Genomic DNA, 17,747 nt, shown 5'->3' on the forward strand with positions numbered 1-17,747 from the left:
CACAATATCAACATATTTACTGTATTTAGCTACAAACCAGACAGCTTTGCATTAACTGACACCACACACAATTCTGAAACTAGTTCCCTAATTTTTCTCCATGTCTCCTGCTTCTTTTATGCCTTACCTTTTGCAGACGGATTAGGGGTTTCTGTGAAGAGCGTCATCCCTGGCAGTGCTGCCGAAAAGTGCGGGAATGTCATGGTCCATGACAGAATAATAGCGGTAGTCTGCTAATTACTTTTTAATGAGCTCTTCTTTAATTAGCCCTGCACATCTATGAATACACACACACACACAGATATGGACACCAGCTGAGCAAGATGTCTCTTTCTTCTCATATTTGTTTGGGGTTTAATAAGGATGGGGCAAACAGAGGATAAGGCAGCTGTCATGTTGAGCTTTAGATTGGGCTAATGCGATTTACACTTGGCACTTGTTACTTTAAGTTGTAAATAGTTGCTCTATTTAGTTGTACATATGATGGCTTTTTGTTTCTGGATGTTTCTCAGTCACAGTCAGTTATTTTTATATACGTATGTGTGTGTGTGTGTGTGTGTGTGTGTGTGTGTGTGTGTGTGTATGTATGTATGTATGTATGTATGTATATATATATATATATATATATATATATAGAGAGAGAGAGAGAGAGATAGATAGATATATAGAGAGAGATAGATAGATATATAGAGAGAGATAGATAGATATAGTGTGTGTGTGTATATATATATATATATATATATGTGTGTGTGTGTGTGTATATATATATATATTATATATATATATATATATATGTATGTATGTATGTATTTTTATATATTAATATATATAATATTATAATTTGTGTGTGTGTATATATAAAATATGTTTCTTTCTGAACAGCTGAATGGCGTTAACCTGCAGGGCTTCACCAGCCAGGAGGTCCTGGATGTGATGAGGCAGACAGGTCAGACTGTGAACCTCACTCTGGTTCGCAAAATCGCCTCGCCCAAGAAATCTGCCGTGGAGATATCTTTGGATAAAGGTGAGCAACATTCTCTGTATTGATTATGATCACTGAAGATTGACACGCTGATCTTGCATCACTTCTTATATATTCTATAAAACCGTTAGACATGCTGCATGCTAAGCGAAACGGTACTCGTAAGTTGAGTAGGGAAATACTTTATAAAGTAGTGAAAAAACTTCCTTGTCCTTCTGAACCTTGTAAATATTCTGTAAATCTTACAGTGATTATGGGGAAACAGTTTGAGCATTTTGTGAAACACTGCCATGATTTGTATTGTCAACTTGCAAAAGAATGGTCCGGCAAAAACTCAAGCTTACCCAGTTTTCTCCAATTTACCTTAAATATTAACTGTTGGATATGTTTGATATCCAACATCATCTCCTTTAGTTTTGCACTGAAGCTGCAAGGCTAATGCAGCTAACAAGTAATAGTGTCTCTATAAAAAATGTTTCAGCCTCAAACTGCTTCAGTGATGTTACATTGTTCTGCCAGTATGGCTTAGGACACAATGAACAGAACTTCACAGAATAGCTGAATGCTGTAGTGTTATGGAGGCCACCATCTTGAGTAACCAGAATCACTTCATTCCTTGTATCATTCCTTGTCCTGAAACACCATAGGAAGGCTTGGGTGCAGCACCTAAGTAAGGAAAACCCTGTAATGTAGCTCGGAGTTAAGATGCTAAAAGAATTTAGCCACATTAGCCTTGTAGTTTACTTGCTAACCTAAAGACGGAAATGTCAAACACCAAATTTTGGTTGATGGATCACACTTAGGATCAGTAAACAAAAAACCCCAGCTGAAATCAAAATCTTTTGAGGTTTTTTTAAATGTTTTTATTTTATTTTTTTAACATCGTATATTAGTGAAAAGTAGTCTCTGCTCCTGAAACACCTGACTCTCTTTAGTTTTTTAAACAATACTTTCACCTGTTTTTAAACCAGCGACATCAGACCGGTTTTCCGAGACCACCACACATGCGGTTCTGCTTTGTATCTGATCTGATTTGCACTGGCTGTCTAGCTATTCATACAGATTTTATTAGTCAGTGAGTATGAGATGCTTCAATATGGTTAGATGTTGAGTGGGAAGATGTTATAATTATAACATGATGCAGTACGCACACTCCAAACTAACCAATGCTGCTCATTAATAAAATAGGGAAGGGAAATGTTTTTGACATTAACAACTTTTGTTAATCATTTTGTCTTGAATCCAGGTGACATATTTAATTTGGCTTTATAACATTCCTGTTTTCTCACTGTCAGGACCCATAATGTAAATGTATATCTGTGATATCTGGCATGTGTGATATTTGCTTTGGGAGTCTCGTATCATATTGAGAGAGGTGTAAAAGCAGAGAAGTCTTTTATAGGGACAGTGGAGCTGGTTGGAATGAGATGATTATTTATTTATTTATTTATTTATTTATTATATATATATATATATATATATATATATATATATATATATATATATATATATATATATATTTTTTTACCACATAATGAAATGTAGATTAGTTTCCTTGACTTTGTATCCCGTCAAAAACATGCAGTGTCTTGGCAACAGCCTAAAGCACAAGTACCAAAGCCAAATTTGTATCTGATTGCGGTTTGTGTGTGTGCGCGCAGTCCAAACAGAGTCATCCCGAGTGTCTCTGAGGAGATCTGCAGAGATCAAGGTGAGGGCAGATGTTCAGATGGCCTCCGTGATGGAGCCAGTGGACACGAGTCAGACTGCGATCAAACAGCAGACGTCTGCAAGAGGTGAGCTGCTTGTGATATTCGCTAATTAGATGTACATCACCATTTCTCTAGAATAGATGCATGAATGTCCATCGCCTGTGGGGGCACTGTTGACATTTGGAAATCCTATCCAGTGATACTTCCCTCGAGGCAGGGGTCAGTTTCAGGCCATTCCTATCATTGCTGTACCCCCCATCCCCTCCCCATCTTTCCTTCCCTTCCTTTCCGCATATTTGACCCTTATATACAGGACATGGATTCGGTCATGCTAGCCGCTGGCTATAAATATGGAAGCAGGCAGGCTGGGAGCAGAAGAGCGATCCTGCTTGAGACATTAAACCAGCAAACGGCTTGAGTTACACTCTGACCTAATTAAACTAGACAAGCCCTGATACCTGCCAAACTTCTAAATAAAGTGTTCTGTTGCAGTGGGGCAGTACAAGCCCTGGATAACAATGATTGCTTGTCAGGGCTTATTTCCCAGTGGGGGCAACTGTAGTACTTGTAAAACGATAGCTGCCTTAAACCAAAACAATCTCTCGTTTAATCTCGCTCTCACATTGTATTATTCCCTCGTTTTTTATGCTGTAAAGAATTGATGTCGCTGTTATGAGACAGGAGCACCTAGGTACGTGGTGAACGTTTCCTCTGCAGGAAATGGCTTGGACGTTTGACTTTTTGGGTGCTGGGATGGTTTCTTGAACTGCGTGCCTTTCTGTGTGTTATGTGACTTTAAAAGTCTGTGAGAATACATGTTGAACAGGTTTCAGCCCTGCCGTGAAATCATGATTAGGCTGTTGGGTTCCTTTCACTCTCAACCAGCTTTTGCTTGAATTTTATACACTGAACCACTGAAGTCACATAATAGTGGGAGCTTTTTAAAAAACAAAACAAAAAAACCCAATACCATAAGCTTTTGATAGCCTGATTGTGAAATTCCAAATATCATGTTGGTTGATTTGTCATGTACGTATGTTTAGGATTCTTTTCCTCTATATTTTTTTTTTTATACTTTGTTATAGGTCCACACTATAAAGTGTAGAACTGAAGGGTTTAAAGTGATGTAGTAGAAAAGCATTTATTATAAGTCCGTTTCTTTACTTGCTGCTGCACCTGGCCTGCAGCTGTTGGCTGGAGTTTGACATTCGAAACGTGAAAGCGATGCATTGCTGTATTAATATAGTCAAACACTTATGATAAATGGTGTTGTGAGCAGTGGTGTAGAAATGCTAATTTAATCAGGTCTATGTGCTAGGGCCCTTCATCTTTGTGTGTGTGTGATTAATTTTGTTCTCACTCGCTCTCTCCAAGTTGTCAGAGTGAGATGATTGGAATGACTACATGTGTAAAGGAAGGAGGTTGCTTGTCATCCTGGGGGGCTTAAATTACAGTAGGAACATTATTACACTTGTCTGTACTAGTCTTTCCCCCCAACTTTTGGTTGTGCATGTTCTCTAAAACGTGTCCATTAATAGACTTCTCAACCTGTCTGATTCTTCGCCCTCTCTGTTTGTATCTGTTTGGTGTTGGACAGAAGCCTAGTGTTTTTGCTGTATTGTCACTCATAAAGTTTGTCAGTCAGCATGATGTGAGCCTTCTAACATTAAGGTCATGTGATTTCCCCCATCCCCCCCCCACACACAGCATCCTCTGTTCTAGACACCAAAAATCAATAAAGTTATTGTTTGCTTGAAACGCAGCTTTTTTTCTGTTTTTAGTTCGAGAGTCCGTTCCACTGACAGAGATGGAGTTGCGTACCAAATGGGAGCAGGCACTAGGACCTCAGTATGATGTTATGGTAAGGAATGAGAAATGAGAAAGTAAAATGGAAAGCAAACAGGGAAAAGTAATTCTAAGTAATAACACACGTTCAGCTTATTCAGCTTTGTAACTTTTGGCTGCAATGTTCCTTCAAGGAAAGATAAATAGAAAATTTCCAAAACAAAAAATCCAAAAAAGCCATTATCCCTTCTACATTAGCACATATAGTCATTAATGTTTTCACTGAAATGGTATTTTGTGATGATTTTTTCCAGGTTGTTGAACTAGACCCTGTCATTGAGGATGATGCTGAGCTACAGAAATATTCTAAGGTATTACAGTAGTGCATACGTTGACAGATATCTGTTTGCCAGCAAAAATGAGATTGCTTTTCTCTTGATGCTCCAGTGTGATTTGAGGTGATTTTTTTTTTTTTTGGTCTAGTTGCTCCCAATACACACCATGCGTCTAGGTGTGGAGCTGGATTCATTTGATGGTCACCACTACATCTCTACTGTGGCCCCTGATGGTCCTGTGGCCAAGCATGGTTTACTGCGACCAGAAGATGAACTTCTTGAGGTACAAAAAGGAAATGGGAACACTTATTCGCATTTCAACTTGCCATTTTACATTTGCCATTAATCGTTCTCCTGTTGGCATTATGGTGAGGAGGTATGGTCAGGTGGTCCCATGGCTTGGCCGGCCTACAGATTATCTTTTTGGCGGGCTTTGGTGCGGCTCCTGTCTGTTCCTCTAATAACACAGTGACCTTTGCATCCTGCCAGCCCTAGGTGTCCAGGAAGGCATGCTGCTGCCACCACTGTTGGCACGTAGATGTTTTAGCAGGAGGGCTTCTGAATCTGACCGAGGCCATCTGCATGCCAGGCCGTGTCTCTGACTCCCCCACTGCCTCTGCTTCCTTCCCCTCCGCTGTCCCTTCGGCCCCACCTGGTCCAATGGCCGCGAGCTGCTGTACTCTCAGCCTGTTGCTCTTGGCAGCAACTCTGACAGAACACAAACCCACTGCACTGGTGCATTGGAGCATGGTGTTTCCCAAGGCTCCATGCTAGGCTCATTGAGTATCTAAAGGGCTCTTTTACATATATGTTTGAAATGCCATGCTTCAGTACAACTGTACTGCAAACAACTCCTTATGGATACTTCCTGAAGAGACATCATGGGCAGATGTGAGCTCAGTGGTATATAATGGTGCTGGGGTGATCAGAAAGGGGGCTAGAGCATCCTTAGTCTGGGACAGATGGCACAGTGCTGCCCTGGCTTCCTTTAGGTCTAAGTGAACGCCAGAAAAATGGCCTGGTGAAAGAGAGGTGCTTAGCAATATGACAACCTGTATTTATGAACGATGGCTGGTAATCTGTGTGCTATTTTGTGTGTTGTCTTGTCCTGTGTAGTGGCGAAGGTAGGCCTGCTTGCATGTCCTCTTTGGTTTAGTAATTATGTGAGCAGAGCAGGCAATTTGGACATGGAAAATTTGTGAGGTATATTTTTAGTAAGGCCAATATAACCAGTCATGGTTCTGAACATTTTTGGCAGTAACAACAGCAACTAAAATTAGAGAGTTTTTAGATGAAGAAATGAGACAAGTACACTCCTTCCCAAGAATTGTGAAATCTTTTTGGACCTACCTTCGTACTGTTTTAATTTGGATGACAAAGAAGTGCCTTAAAGCAGAACCAAATGGCAAAAAACAAACCTATAATTTGATTTGGTTGGTCAAACAGAGTTGGTCCGTAGAAATTACATTTGAAAAATTACCCTGCAAATCTCTTAAATGGGGAAAAATGTGCCATTTTAAAGACTTCTTTTGATGAAAGGAAAAAGGTTGCAAGGAAACCTTGCAATTGCAAAAAAAAGGGGAAGAACTTCTTATAATTGCTGTATGTTGTGTGTAGGTAAATGGTGTGCAGTTGTATGGAAAGACAAGGCGAGAGGCTGTAGCGTTCTTGCGAGAGGTTCCTCCTCCCTTCACTCTTGTGTGCTGTAGACGCCTCACTGAAGAGGGCACTGAATACCAGCCCGATGATGATGATGATGATGATGATGATGATGATAATGATGATAATGATGAATGGCGCTCCAGCAACCCTACAGCTAGCTTACAAGATCAGGTAACACGCACACACACAAACACATCAGTAACTGAGTTAATTTCAGAACTAACGTGTCTACTTAGGACTAACTAGCTTTCTTGTCCATGTATGTTGGCTGCTTCAGTGGTGCATTTAAAATCCTTCTGCATGTGTTGTATTACCAATCACAATGCTCACAGCACACAGGCGTACCGTCTAATCAGAAGTCAACTTAAAGGAAGCCCATCCCCCATTTGCATATTGAAGCATGAAATGCTTAAATAAGTGCATCAATATATCCATCAATAAAACATAAAATAAATATTAAGTAAAGCATTGACATGTATTAATTAACGAAGCTATTGATTTATTTATGTATTTAAGGATGTATTGATGGATTTAATTATGCACATATATTTTAATTTGTCACTCTCTGTCCTCTGTAGCACAGGTTCCCAAACCCTGGCCATGGAGTACCCTCTATTTTCATTGTTTTTTCCCCGTTCCTAATAAACCTAATTCAGCTAATTAACAACCCGTCCTTAGTTGAACTGGTTGTGTTCGAGTAGGGAAAGCAGTAAACTTGGTATGTAAGTCCATACTGAAATGTACATCACTTTATAGGATTTGCAAAAATGTTTATACTTCTGAATTTGGAACAGAGGATGACTGACTGAAGGTGTAAGCAATAAATGGCAGTGTGAAGAAATACAAAGCACTGCTATCTTGGGTATTGTTTGAAGAGGTACGTCTTTGTGGAAGTAAAGGAAGGGCTCTGGAACTGAAGATCTCAGTTGTTGGTCAAATGTTCCTTGGTACAGTATTATTCATGTGCAAGTAATTCCCATTAATCATAAGTTTTACATAATAAAGATAAGACTGGAAAAGAGCATCCTCTGAGATTGCTGTTTTACAGGCCTGATGGAGCATCGGTAGGGAGCATACCTGAAATCTGATATCAATTATTACTGACTTCAGCCAGTGAGCAAAATACATTTAAATCTTATGTTAATAATAAGATTTAACTTGCATTATTTATATAAGTTCTTATAACTCTGTCTCTGACTTTTGCCTATGGTTCACTCTAAAAGGTTCTCAAATATCTGTGGACAGCACTGTATGTTGTATAGTTCAGAGGAGCTAAAGTGCTGACTGTATTGAAGTTAGGCCTTAACCTGCTTTTTTTAATGTTATTTATTTTCAGAGCAACTTTTACTTCTTTGCAGAGCTGAACATCGCCTACACACAGTTTAAATAAAACTCAAATGTTGGACACACCACTCAAATGTTGTTTGCTTCTCCATCAGACACAAGTGATCCAGAAGGAGGATGCTGGGCAGAGAACAGCTCCAGAGCAGATCTTTGCTGAGAGGGAGGAGGACGAGAATAGGGAGAGCGGAGATGAAGAGCATGAAGAGGAAGAGTTGGCTCTCTGGTCTCCAGAAGTGCATGTGCTGGAGTTAGAGAAAGGCGAGCGAGGCCTCGGTTTCAGTGTTCTGGATTACCAGGTTTGTCTCTCTAGGTCCGTCTTCTCAAAGAACAAACACACAGCCTTTCCTCAAAACTCGATAAATATAAATGTTGCAGGGGAGAATTGTAAGTGCATCATTCAACTAATCACTTTTAGTTCACGATAAATAGACCTTCCTCGATGAGGGGAAAAATCTGACCTGATTTAATTATTCCTGCTTGATTCTTCTTGATCCTTATTACAAAAAATGTGTGTTGATGTTACAAATCATTGGGCAGAGAACAAAGGGAAGCTGCGATATGCCTCTGGAAAGACTTACCACTATTTATCTGGCACCGGGCCAAACATCAGAATTCTTTGCTTTCCTCGCTTGCTGCGATAAGCTGCTTTTATATCCTCTCTTCATTAGCTCTCTAATCACTGTGTACAAAACCCCCACTTAGGTGGCTTGTCTGAAATCGGCAATAATCAGGCCACAGCGACGTTCGTCGATCAAAACCACTGCTTCTCACATTTTATATAAACTCACCTTTGTCAGCTGAAAAAATGTAAGTTCAGTGCTTTCACAGTGTTATCGAGGAGATAATAAATGCTTGTGGGTTTATTGGTGCGGCTCACGAAATGGATGAAAATGAAGTGCGATCACGTTTTTAATGGCAAGGCATGCTTCTTTCCTTGTCAGGGGCCTCTCTGAGTGATAGTGCTGCAGTTTCCATACACGGAATGACACTGCTGCTTAATAGCAGTCACCTGAGCAGTGATCCCTTAAATTCTGCCTTAGTCCTCACCTCTGTGAGGGACAGAGAAATGAAGACAAAAAAGCACCATTGGAGCGGCACTCACAATCCATACGTTATGTGTGTGTGAATTAAGACCAAGTGATTTGCTGACTCAGGACTCTTATGTATTCAAAGGGATTTTTTTTTTTTAAATGATATTGCAACTGCAGTCACAGGAGATGTGTTGTGGTGCCAGGTTCTAAGTTGCTTAACACATTTAGATGTCAAAAGCTGAAATTCTGATCTTATCGTCTCCTCTTCATCTTTTGAGCTCGAACCTAAATGTCTTCAGTCTATTGCAAAACCAAAAGAATTGGCCTTGCCGCTCCAATACTTTCAGATGGGACTGTAAGTAGTACGTTGATATCTCGATCACTAAACATTAACATTCTTTATAAAAAAGAATTACAAAAATAACTCCTAGTAGGTCAGTTCAATCCAATTCGGTTATTTGTCCAGCGCTTTTAATTATAGACGTTTTCACAAACCAGCTTTACAGAAATCCAGCGAGATAATACTTCCTCAGACGGCATGAGGAAGAATCCTGGAGTAGAACCTTCTCCAGGACATCATCTTTTGGGTCACAACGAATAGTGCAGATATAATGACCAAGTCAAACAGTAAGTGTGTTGAAAGGATGTTCACAATGAGTTGAATGTGAACAATACTCTTGTGATGAGGGAACCTCCATTTTAAGGGGTCTTTCCTTGCCATGGTCACTAATGTTGGCAAAAAAATGCTTTAAGACAATAAAAAGCCCTAATAAAATACAAGCATATTTCTTGTCAGCAAATTAAGGAGCAGAATAATTTTATTGCGCATATAAATAAATATAAAACATTGTGCATCATAAGCCTATATTCCTTCACAAATATAAATCTCTGAGTTAATGTAAGTTCCTTATTCACATGAGTTTTGTGTGTTGTTTAAATGATGAAAACTGAATTAGATATTGATGAATAAATATGCCACCACAGCATATACCTGAGCTCTTGATTTTAAAGCATGAATTGGCAGTAAACAGTGTTGACTAATATTAGATAATTAGTTATCACCATTATTTCAAATGTTTAATGAATGAAATTAATTTAAATAATTGAAGCCAAAAATCATGTTTCAAATGTGGTTAATTGTGTAATCATATTGTAAGAGTAGTGATCTTGGGTCTGTAAATTATGTTCATCAGTAGTAAAAAAAAAAAAAATTTATTTTTTTTTCCTGGGCCAGCATTGTTACTTGGTGAAATTAGGTAAACGCAGGCAAGTTTTTGTGAACCCTATTCACCCAAGAGCAATCATAAGTTTCCATATTGATTTTTGGTTCTGAAACCCTCATCAAAGAGAAGTGAGGAGAATGTGCGTCGCAGATGATTTGGTTCTCTGTGTATCTTGGGCTTTGACGGAGGCCGTATTGACCTGTGTGCACCCCTCTCAGTCATGAACTCTCTATCTCTCCTCTGAGCGCCAGCTGAGCCCCTCTCACCTAGTGCTGTCTGCCTGCTTTTCTTCCGCACTGCCTTCGCTTCTCTGCCCATAGGCCTGAGCGTAAGCTGAGTAGCCTATGGGAATTTATTTACTGTGTGTATGTGTGTGTGTGCAAAATGTACAGTATTTGTCTCTAGTGCTGTAGAAGTATCTCGACATTAGATGTTCGGTATGTTTAATAATAGAGCGCCTAAAATGTACAGAGTAGAAGGAAGGATTGATTCTGTAGAGGAGTCTTATTTCCTTTTTCATTTATTCTCTTTCTCAAACTCCCTTTCATTTGTGCTGTAGCACAAAGGGTGTGTGTGGAGAGGGGTGGGGGGGGGGGGTTGATTTTGATATAGTGTCTTCAGTAAGAAGCTTGAGCTGGTAAGGCTGAGTGGCTAGGAGTAGGATCTGCAGACATGCCTGCAGTGTTCCCGTAGCCTCTCCATGGACCCTGGCATTCAGATTTATACTCTTCCCTTTCCTTTTACTCTCTCTCTTTCTCTGTTTTAATCTGCGTTCCTATTCTTTGTCCCCCCCCTTTACCTGTTCTGCTAAAGTTACCTCAAAGTCTCAGGTCATGCAAGCCAACCCCGTAACTGTAGCTTGATCGATGGTTGCCCACCACCAGACTGACAGCTGAACTCCGGGTGTATTTCTCTCCAAAATGACACCCCTAGTGCCAAAAAGTGATTATAAAACGATTTTGCAGCGGTCTTTGTTCTTTGTAGTTTGAACTCCAGGAGGATCCCAAAGTGAGGAGCATGATGCTATGGTTTTCAGCAACTTGTGAATTAATGTGAAAGGGCCTCTTGGTAACGTGTGCTATGCGGTTAATGGAGATTAATGAAGCCCCCTCGAGCTAAACACCTGATCTAAAGGTTCGTGTCAGGGCGACTTCACCATAAGTAAGATTGGATTTGTGTAATCATTTAAACTTTACTACAGTGAATTTCTTTGACGACGACTGGAGGTTATGCATGAAGTCACATTTGTAATACTGCTCTGAAAAGGAGAATGATTGACGAGCTTTCCCGTGGTAGAGGATTTTAACCAGACCTCATTACATTCTGTTTGCAAGAACTACAGCAGTGTTAGCAGTTTAAAATGTTCCTGTTTTTATTTTAATAATTAATTAATTATTTATTTTGTATAAATATATGCCAATACTGCTAGATGTTTTGCACAAAAGAACCGGTGTAAACAGAGGACATGTTCAGTATTGGATATTTCTTGGTAAACGTAGTTACCCTTCAGTGTTAAGCTTATACTATATTATTTATGTGTGCTCCACTGTATCCATGGCTCAAGTCATTTCTAGCACTTCCTGCCTGCCAAGAAAAAGAATTTTAAAGTCTTAAGAGAATAGATTTTATGGCAGTAAAAATGGTCTTACCTGCACATCAATGCACCATTTAGCGGGAATATTCTGGCAGGTAGGCATAGATCATGTCTGTGATTTATTATTTTATTTACTCTTTGTTTATTTATCCGCTGCCCCTGTAGAACCAGAATCTGACTGAGGAGAAATTTTATCGCCATGGCAGCAAAGGAAATTGATCAAATAGTGTGTAAATCTAAAAGCAGATGCTTTTAGAAGGCAGTTGAATCAGTTTCCTTCACTGTAACTGAGCATTCAGTTCCAGCATGTTGTATATGATGAAGGCCAGTGAAGGTGATGGATTTACTGATGTTATCTGTTCTGTATTGTTCATGCTACAAAGCCTAGATCAAATCTTCCAGCTTTATTATAAACAGAGTTCCCATGTTTCTTTTTCTGCCTTAGACAACCTTATAAATGACCTGATTTGTAGGAACGTGCTGGAACGCCTGATGCGGTGCGTTTTTCATTAGTACCCAAGTTTTACCCAAGTATTTTATACAGTTTTATAATTTTCACCGTTCGAGATCCTCTGCAGTAAGCAATACTAAAACGTTTGAAAAGTTCAGTCTTAATGAAAACGATGTAGACCATGACCTTGGATCTTCAGCAGAGAAATACTTGAGAGATTTCAGATTCTTGTGATCATGTCAGTTTGTCACTGCGAGTCATTTGGTTGTCCACGCCGTGAGAACAGCGTCCCATCAAGACCTCAGTTTCCCCCAGAGACAAGCACAGGGAGAAAAGGAAGGGGAGGGCTGTCGACAAAGTGATGGAAATAGTTCCTGGAATTTGGTTCAGCAAGATTTAATGATAAGGTGAAGTGACTGTGCAGATGATTCCAGCACAAACTGTAGATTTACTGCCCACCTGAAACACAAGAATTTGAACCTCTCGACATGCAGGGCTGGCCCACTGAGCAGTCACAGCTTAGAGAGGATGCTTTTATCTTCTAAGGCAAATAACTGCACAGAGGCTTAACTGTCCCCCTACCCTTTTCCAGCAACAACAACAAAATACATTGAGCTAGTTCAGTAGTCGGCATTAGTATAATACAGCCTGGGTCTCTGTCTGTGTATATGCAAAATGCAAACTATGAGAGTGTTTGTGAAATGTTTTTGTTTAGTCTACATTTAGGTCGCTATATTCAGCTAGGTAAATTAACAGATTTTATAATGTCCACAGGTTTTCTGAGCAGCAGCAGCATGTTGAGGGTGTCCTTGTTTGTATACAGTAGCTGTTCTGCCTGGATTGTTGTCATTGGTTGTCCTGAAAGCTCTTGCACTCAGAAAGCAGCTGTACTCTGTAATAAGCTCTGGTTTATATGAACTCTTAAAGTTGAAGCTTGCAAATGCTTCACTCAGGCCAAAACATAAACAAGTAATGGGACACTTGCTCTTTCATTTTTTTCTCTCTAGCTCTCTCTCCTTCTTTGTTTGGCTTTCTCTCTCTCTCTCTCTCTCTCTCTCTCTCTCTCTCTCTCACTCTCTCTCTCTCTCTCTCTCTCCCCCCCCCCCCCCCACACACACATTGTAGCTGACAGGCTTGTGAATTTGTCCACAGCTGCCTGTCTGTTTCTGGTGCCATACTTGGTTGCGTGTCGAGCTTTGGTGCTGTTCAGCCCCCTGCGCTGTCCCAGCGTGGCCCCACCAGCCCAGCTCTGCTTCTCGTGCTTTTTTCCAGCTGCACCGCTGACATCACTGGCCATGTGGGATGAGAGAGGCCTTGGAAAGAGGAGTGCACTTGGCTGTAACTCGGCATCTGGACAATGCAGCCAGTGTCCTCTAAAAGGGCCAGCTGGGGTGGAACCTCAAATCCCCTCTCCCAACTTTTTCCCATTTGCTTTTTTCCTTACTTCTGTTACACCAAGTTCTCTCTCTCTCTCTCTCTCTCTCTCTCTCTCTCTCTCTGTGTCTTTGTTCTTCTTTCTTCATTAACATGTCTCTTTTGCCTTCTCCATTTTTGTGTTTATATTCTCTCCCAGCAGCCTTCAGTTTATTGCATTTCCCCAGCTCTTCTGCTTACTCGGCAGTACCTCTGCATTGTTTAATCAGAGGTCTGTAATGGCTCTGGACACTAAGCCAGCTGTTTCCTGTTCTCCACTGCTGTCTAGCAGAGTGAAACTCACCCAATCTTGAGCCTAATTGACCAGTCTGAAAATCTGGTCCTAGCATAAGACCTCTCCTGCTGTTCTGTGCAGGAAGGAAAGATCCAGATTGCTCTTGAAGGCAATACTTTCAGTAGACCGCAATTAGTTTCCAGTTCATTTATGTGTAGTATCACTTGGTGTTGCGTCGTCGTGCATTTATTCCTTCACACTTTCAATGGGAAGTACTAGCATAGGGACGCACAACTGCTTGCGTACTCATGTGATGTGGAAAGGAAAGTATTTGTACTGTAAATGCACTGCTACTGCGTTTCTATATTTCTGACAAATAAATCTTGACACTTTATGACCTGTTGCAGCACTCAGCACCCAGTCAGTTTCTAAATCTCAACACGAATTAATCAAACCGTTTCGGTGCGATCTTGATGTTGAAGCAGTGCTGAGTGACATCACAGGTCATAAAGTTTAGTTCTTCAAAGAAAAAAAAAAGTTGATTTTTATGGCAGCAGTGCAACTATTCATTTTCTGATCACACATCGTGCCAACTTTACACAGACCACGTTGTACGTGTGTGTGTGTGTTTCACATTATTTCCGGCTGTATGCGGTAAAAATAAGATGGAAAAATTTCTTCCTGCAGCCGTCCTCTTAATAAATGTTGTTTGAAATTTAGTTCAAGTTTGACAAATGTATACTAAAGTATAATTGCTTTTGTGAAGAAAACAAAATCTAGTAAAATGGACTCGCATAAGTCAACAACTAAAGATTGACTAAATGTCAAAGTTTTTTCCCACAACAGACTAAAAAAAGTGTTTGTTTGGGTTTTTTTTGCTGAGGTTTTGAATTACTCTGGTGTCTACTGTCCGTTCCTGTTCCCTCAGAGTGGATTATAGTCATAAATATTTCTCCTCATCATGGTCAGACGAATGTGCTTGCTAATACAGCTCCGGCTCTTTTTAGCTTTCATACTAAACCAACCACTTGTTAATCACTTTTATATTGTCACTCGTCACATAAAAGCCGCCCATACGGGTCATCAAATACATTGTCAGAGACATCAAATTGGAGCTGAATTGCAGTTTTATAGCATAAGCTTGCTGGGACAGTGATTGATGCCTGGACACATGGTCTCTTGGAGAGAGAACGAGAGAGAGTGGAGTTTGCTTTGTGTTCATTCAGCTCTCTGCCTCTGCTTTCTCCTTTAGTTATGGCTGGAATGTGGCCTTCTTATCTTCTGACTTTCTTTACATCCTGTGCAGGTGATGTGAGGGTTCTGAATACATGCTGCAGCTGTGTGAAGGCCTACAGAAATTACATTGTTTTTCAGTAAAGATCTAGAGTGTAAGAATAACACGTTCAGTCCTGCTAGCATTACTGAATTACTTACCTTGTTATTTGAGACTTCATCCTTCGTGGAAGGTCTCTGTCTGTCGCTGTCTCTCTCTGATCTATGTGTGTATGTTTGTATGCATCATCCTGTGTTTTTGTGCGCGTGAGTATATTTACTGTGGTCTGTGTTGCCCTCTGCAGGACCCTCTGGACACTACACGCTCTGTGATAGTCATTCGCTCGCTGGTAGCCAGAGGTGTTGCAGAGAGTCATGGCGGCCTTCTGCCTGGAGATCAGCTGGTCTTTGTTAATGACACCTACCTGGACACCTGCACTCTATCCCAGGCGGTAGATGTCCTCAAGGCTGCACCACCAGGCATGGTATTCCTAGGCATCAGGAAACCTCTAGGGGTAAGATTTTACTCAGAGAGGGGTTATGATTTTATCTCCGCTAATTGTGCACCAATTTTCTATGTTAATAAAGAAATTCGATAATTTGTCTAACTTTGTATAATGGTTTTTGTCAAATATTGGCAAGAGAGTGTTTTAAAACTGAGGTATTTCATCTTTTAGGATTCTCTTTATAAAGTGATATAAGTGAAGATTGTGGGGATGTATTCACATATTTTTATGATAAATTAGTACTGGATGCCCCAACAGTCAAAGGAGTAGTTTGTGTAATTTTGTGCGCTGCCTGTAAGCGGTGTTGCAGTTGCAACTGACAGACCTATGTTAAAACTAATATAAGCAAAGGGACAGCGTTAATCTACTCTGTTCCAGTGCTTGAGCAAATTATTTCTGAGTTCTGTGTAAACTCTCGAGGCTGTTGCGTGTGAAAATCCCAGGATTGACAGTTTCTGAAATACTCAAGCCAGCCTGTCTGTCACCAACGACTATACCGCAGTTAAAGTTATTGAGATCAAATTTTTTCCCTCATTCTGATGTTTGCTGCGAACTGAAGCTTGTGATCTGTATGGTTTTATGCACTGCTATACAATTGGCTGATTGAGCTATTGGCTATACAACTGCATGAATGAGCAGGTGTACAGGTGTTTGTATTAAAGTGGCCAATAAGTGAATAATTATTAATTAGAATATGTAACCAAATTTATGATTTAGAGACATCTGAACAAACTTTAAAAAGTGTGTCCTGTCATCCCATGGACTGTTGAAAAAGAATGGCAGCTGATCCAGGTTCTTGTGTAATTGCAGGAGATTTAAAAAAAATAAAATAAAAAAAAAACCCTGTATGAGTATCGCTTCCTTTTGGCAGCAGTTATGACCTTTTTCTAAGTACCAGATTCTCAAGACTTTTTGCCATTCATAACTAAATCCTGAAAGTTTAGGTTTTTTTTGTATTTTATTTCCACAATGATAAATTGAGCACTGAGTGTTAAAAACTCATAATGTTATCATTTTTAAATGGCTTAACTTTCTCCACCTTCTCAAGCACACCAGATGCATCCCATGGAGGCATTGGTGAATTAGCTGAGGAGTTGAATCATGTATTAAATGAAGTAAAATGATAACTCAGCACAGTGGCCTTCTAAGACTTGAGTTTCACACGCCTACATCACACGCATGCCCTTGATGGTGGTCGTAATAGACATTAATATTAACTACATGACCAGTTATGGCTCCTGTTGGCAAGACACTTAAGATATGATATGTTCAAGTAGGTTATGACTATGCTGAGTGCTTTGAGAATCCAGGCCTGGCATAACATATGTGACAAATCGCAAATCTTCCAATTCAGCCTAGTGACGAGCTTCATGGATGAATTTATTACAGAAAAGAGGCTGCTGAAAACTGTCACCACCTCTGACGATGCAGAGTAACACTAATCAGTCCACTTACTGCTAAATAACCCACCATTATGCATATTGATATTAGCCTAAAGGTTTTTGGTCATATGTCGTGATTTATTCTTTTATCACAAATTCAAAATGTCATCAGTTTCTGTTAGTAGTTGAAATATTTACAATTGTAATCATGAATTACAATATTACAACAACAATGATAAAATTATAAGTAAGTGCCCTATTACTTCTGGAACTTCTTGTGTCAAATTCCGAAAAAGTTGGGACAGTATGGAATATTCATTTGAACATTCGATTCACCCTGTAATATATTGGAAACACATTATTTGATGTTTTACTTTGTGAATTTAATTTATTTTTTAAAATATACACTTGTTTCAAATCTCATGACGGCAACACACTCTTAAAAAAAAAGTTGGGACAGTCGACTGTTTACCACTGTAATATCACCTTTTCTTTTAATAATACTTATTAAGCGTTTAGACGCTACCAGTTGGTTAAGTTTAGCAAACGGATTTTCCCTCCATTCATCCATTATGCATTTCTTCAGCTGCGCAACTGTACGGGGCCTTCGTTGGGGGTCTTCGTAATCTGGGCAGAATGTGGTTTGCTGCTGTTCTGCTCTGGATGGGAGCATATGTTGCTCCAAAATGTGTACATATCTTTCTGCATTAATGGTGACCGCACAGATGTGCAAGTTACCCATGCCATGGCACTGACACACCCCCATACCATACCATGGTATTTGGACCTGACGCTGATAACAGCTCGGTTGGTCCTTTTC

General features: G+C 39.9%; 1 protein-coding gene across 3 annotated transcripts in view; it reads left to right on the top strand.

Moving 5' to 3' along the window:
• Positions 1-17,747, top strand: part of patj (PATJ crumbs cell polarity complex component) — a 163,792-nt gene that overhangs the window by 38,310 nt on the left and 107,735 nt on the right. For all 3 annotated transcript variants that reach the window (XM_053635119.1, XM_053635120.1, XM_053635118.1), the window contains 9 exons: positions 137-225; positions 883-1,024; positions 2,644-2,778; positions 4,476-4,555; positions 4,794-4,850; positions 4,963-5,097; positions 6,432-6,647; positions 7,916-8,116; positions 15,345-15,554. In XM_053635119.1, the coding sequence (XP_053491094.1) occupies positions 137-225; positions 883-1,024; positions 2,644-2,778; positions 4,476-4,555; positions 4,794-4,850; positions 4,963-5,097; positions 6,432-6,647; positions 7,916-8,116; positions 15,345-15,554 (1,265 nt within the window). The remainder of the gene's footprint in view (positions 1-136; positions 226-882; positions 1,025-2,643; positions 2,779-4,475; positions 4,556-4,793; positions 4,851-4,962; positions 5,098-6,431; positions 6,648-7,915; positions 8,117-15,344; positions 15,555-17,747) is intronic.

The sequence above is a fragment of the Ictalurus furcatus genome, chromosome 10 (genome assembly GCF_023375685.1).
Source record: "Ictalurus furcatus strain D&B chromosome 10, Billie_1.0, whole genome shotgun sequence".
NCBI lineage: Eukaryota > Metazoa > Chordata > Actinopteri > Siluriformes > Ictaluridae > Ictalurus > Ictalurus furcatus.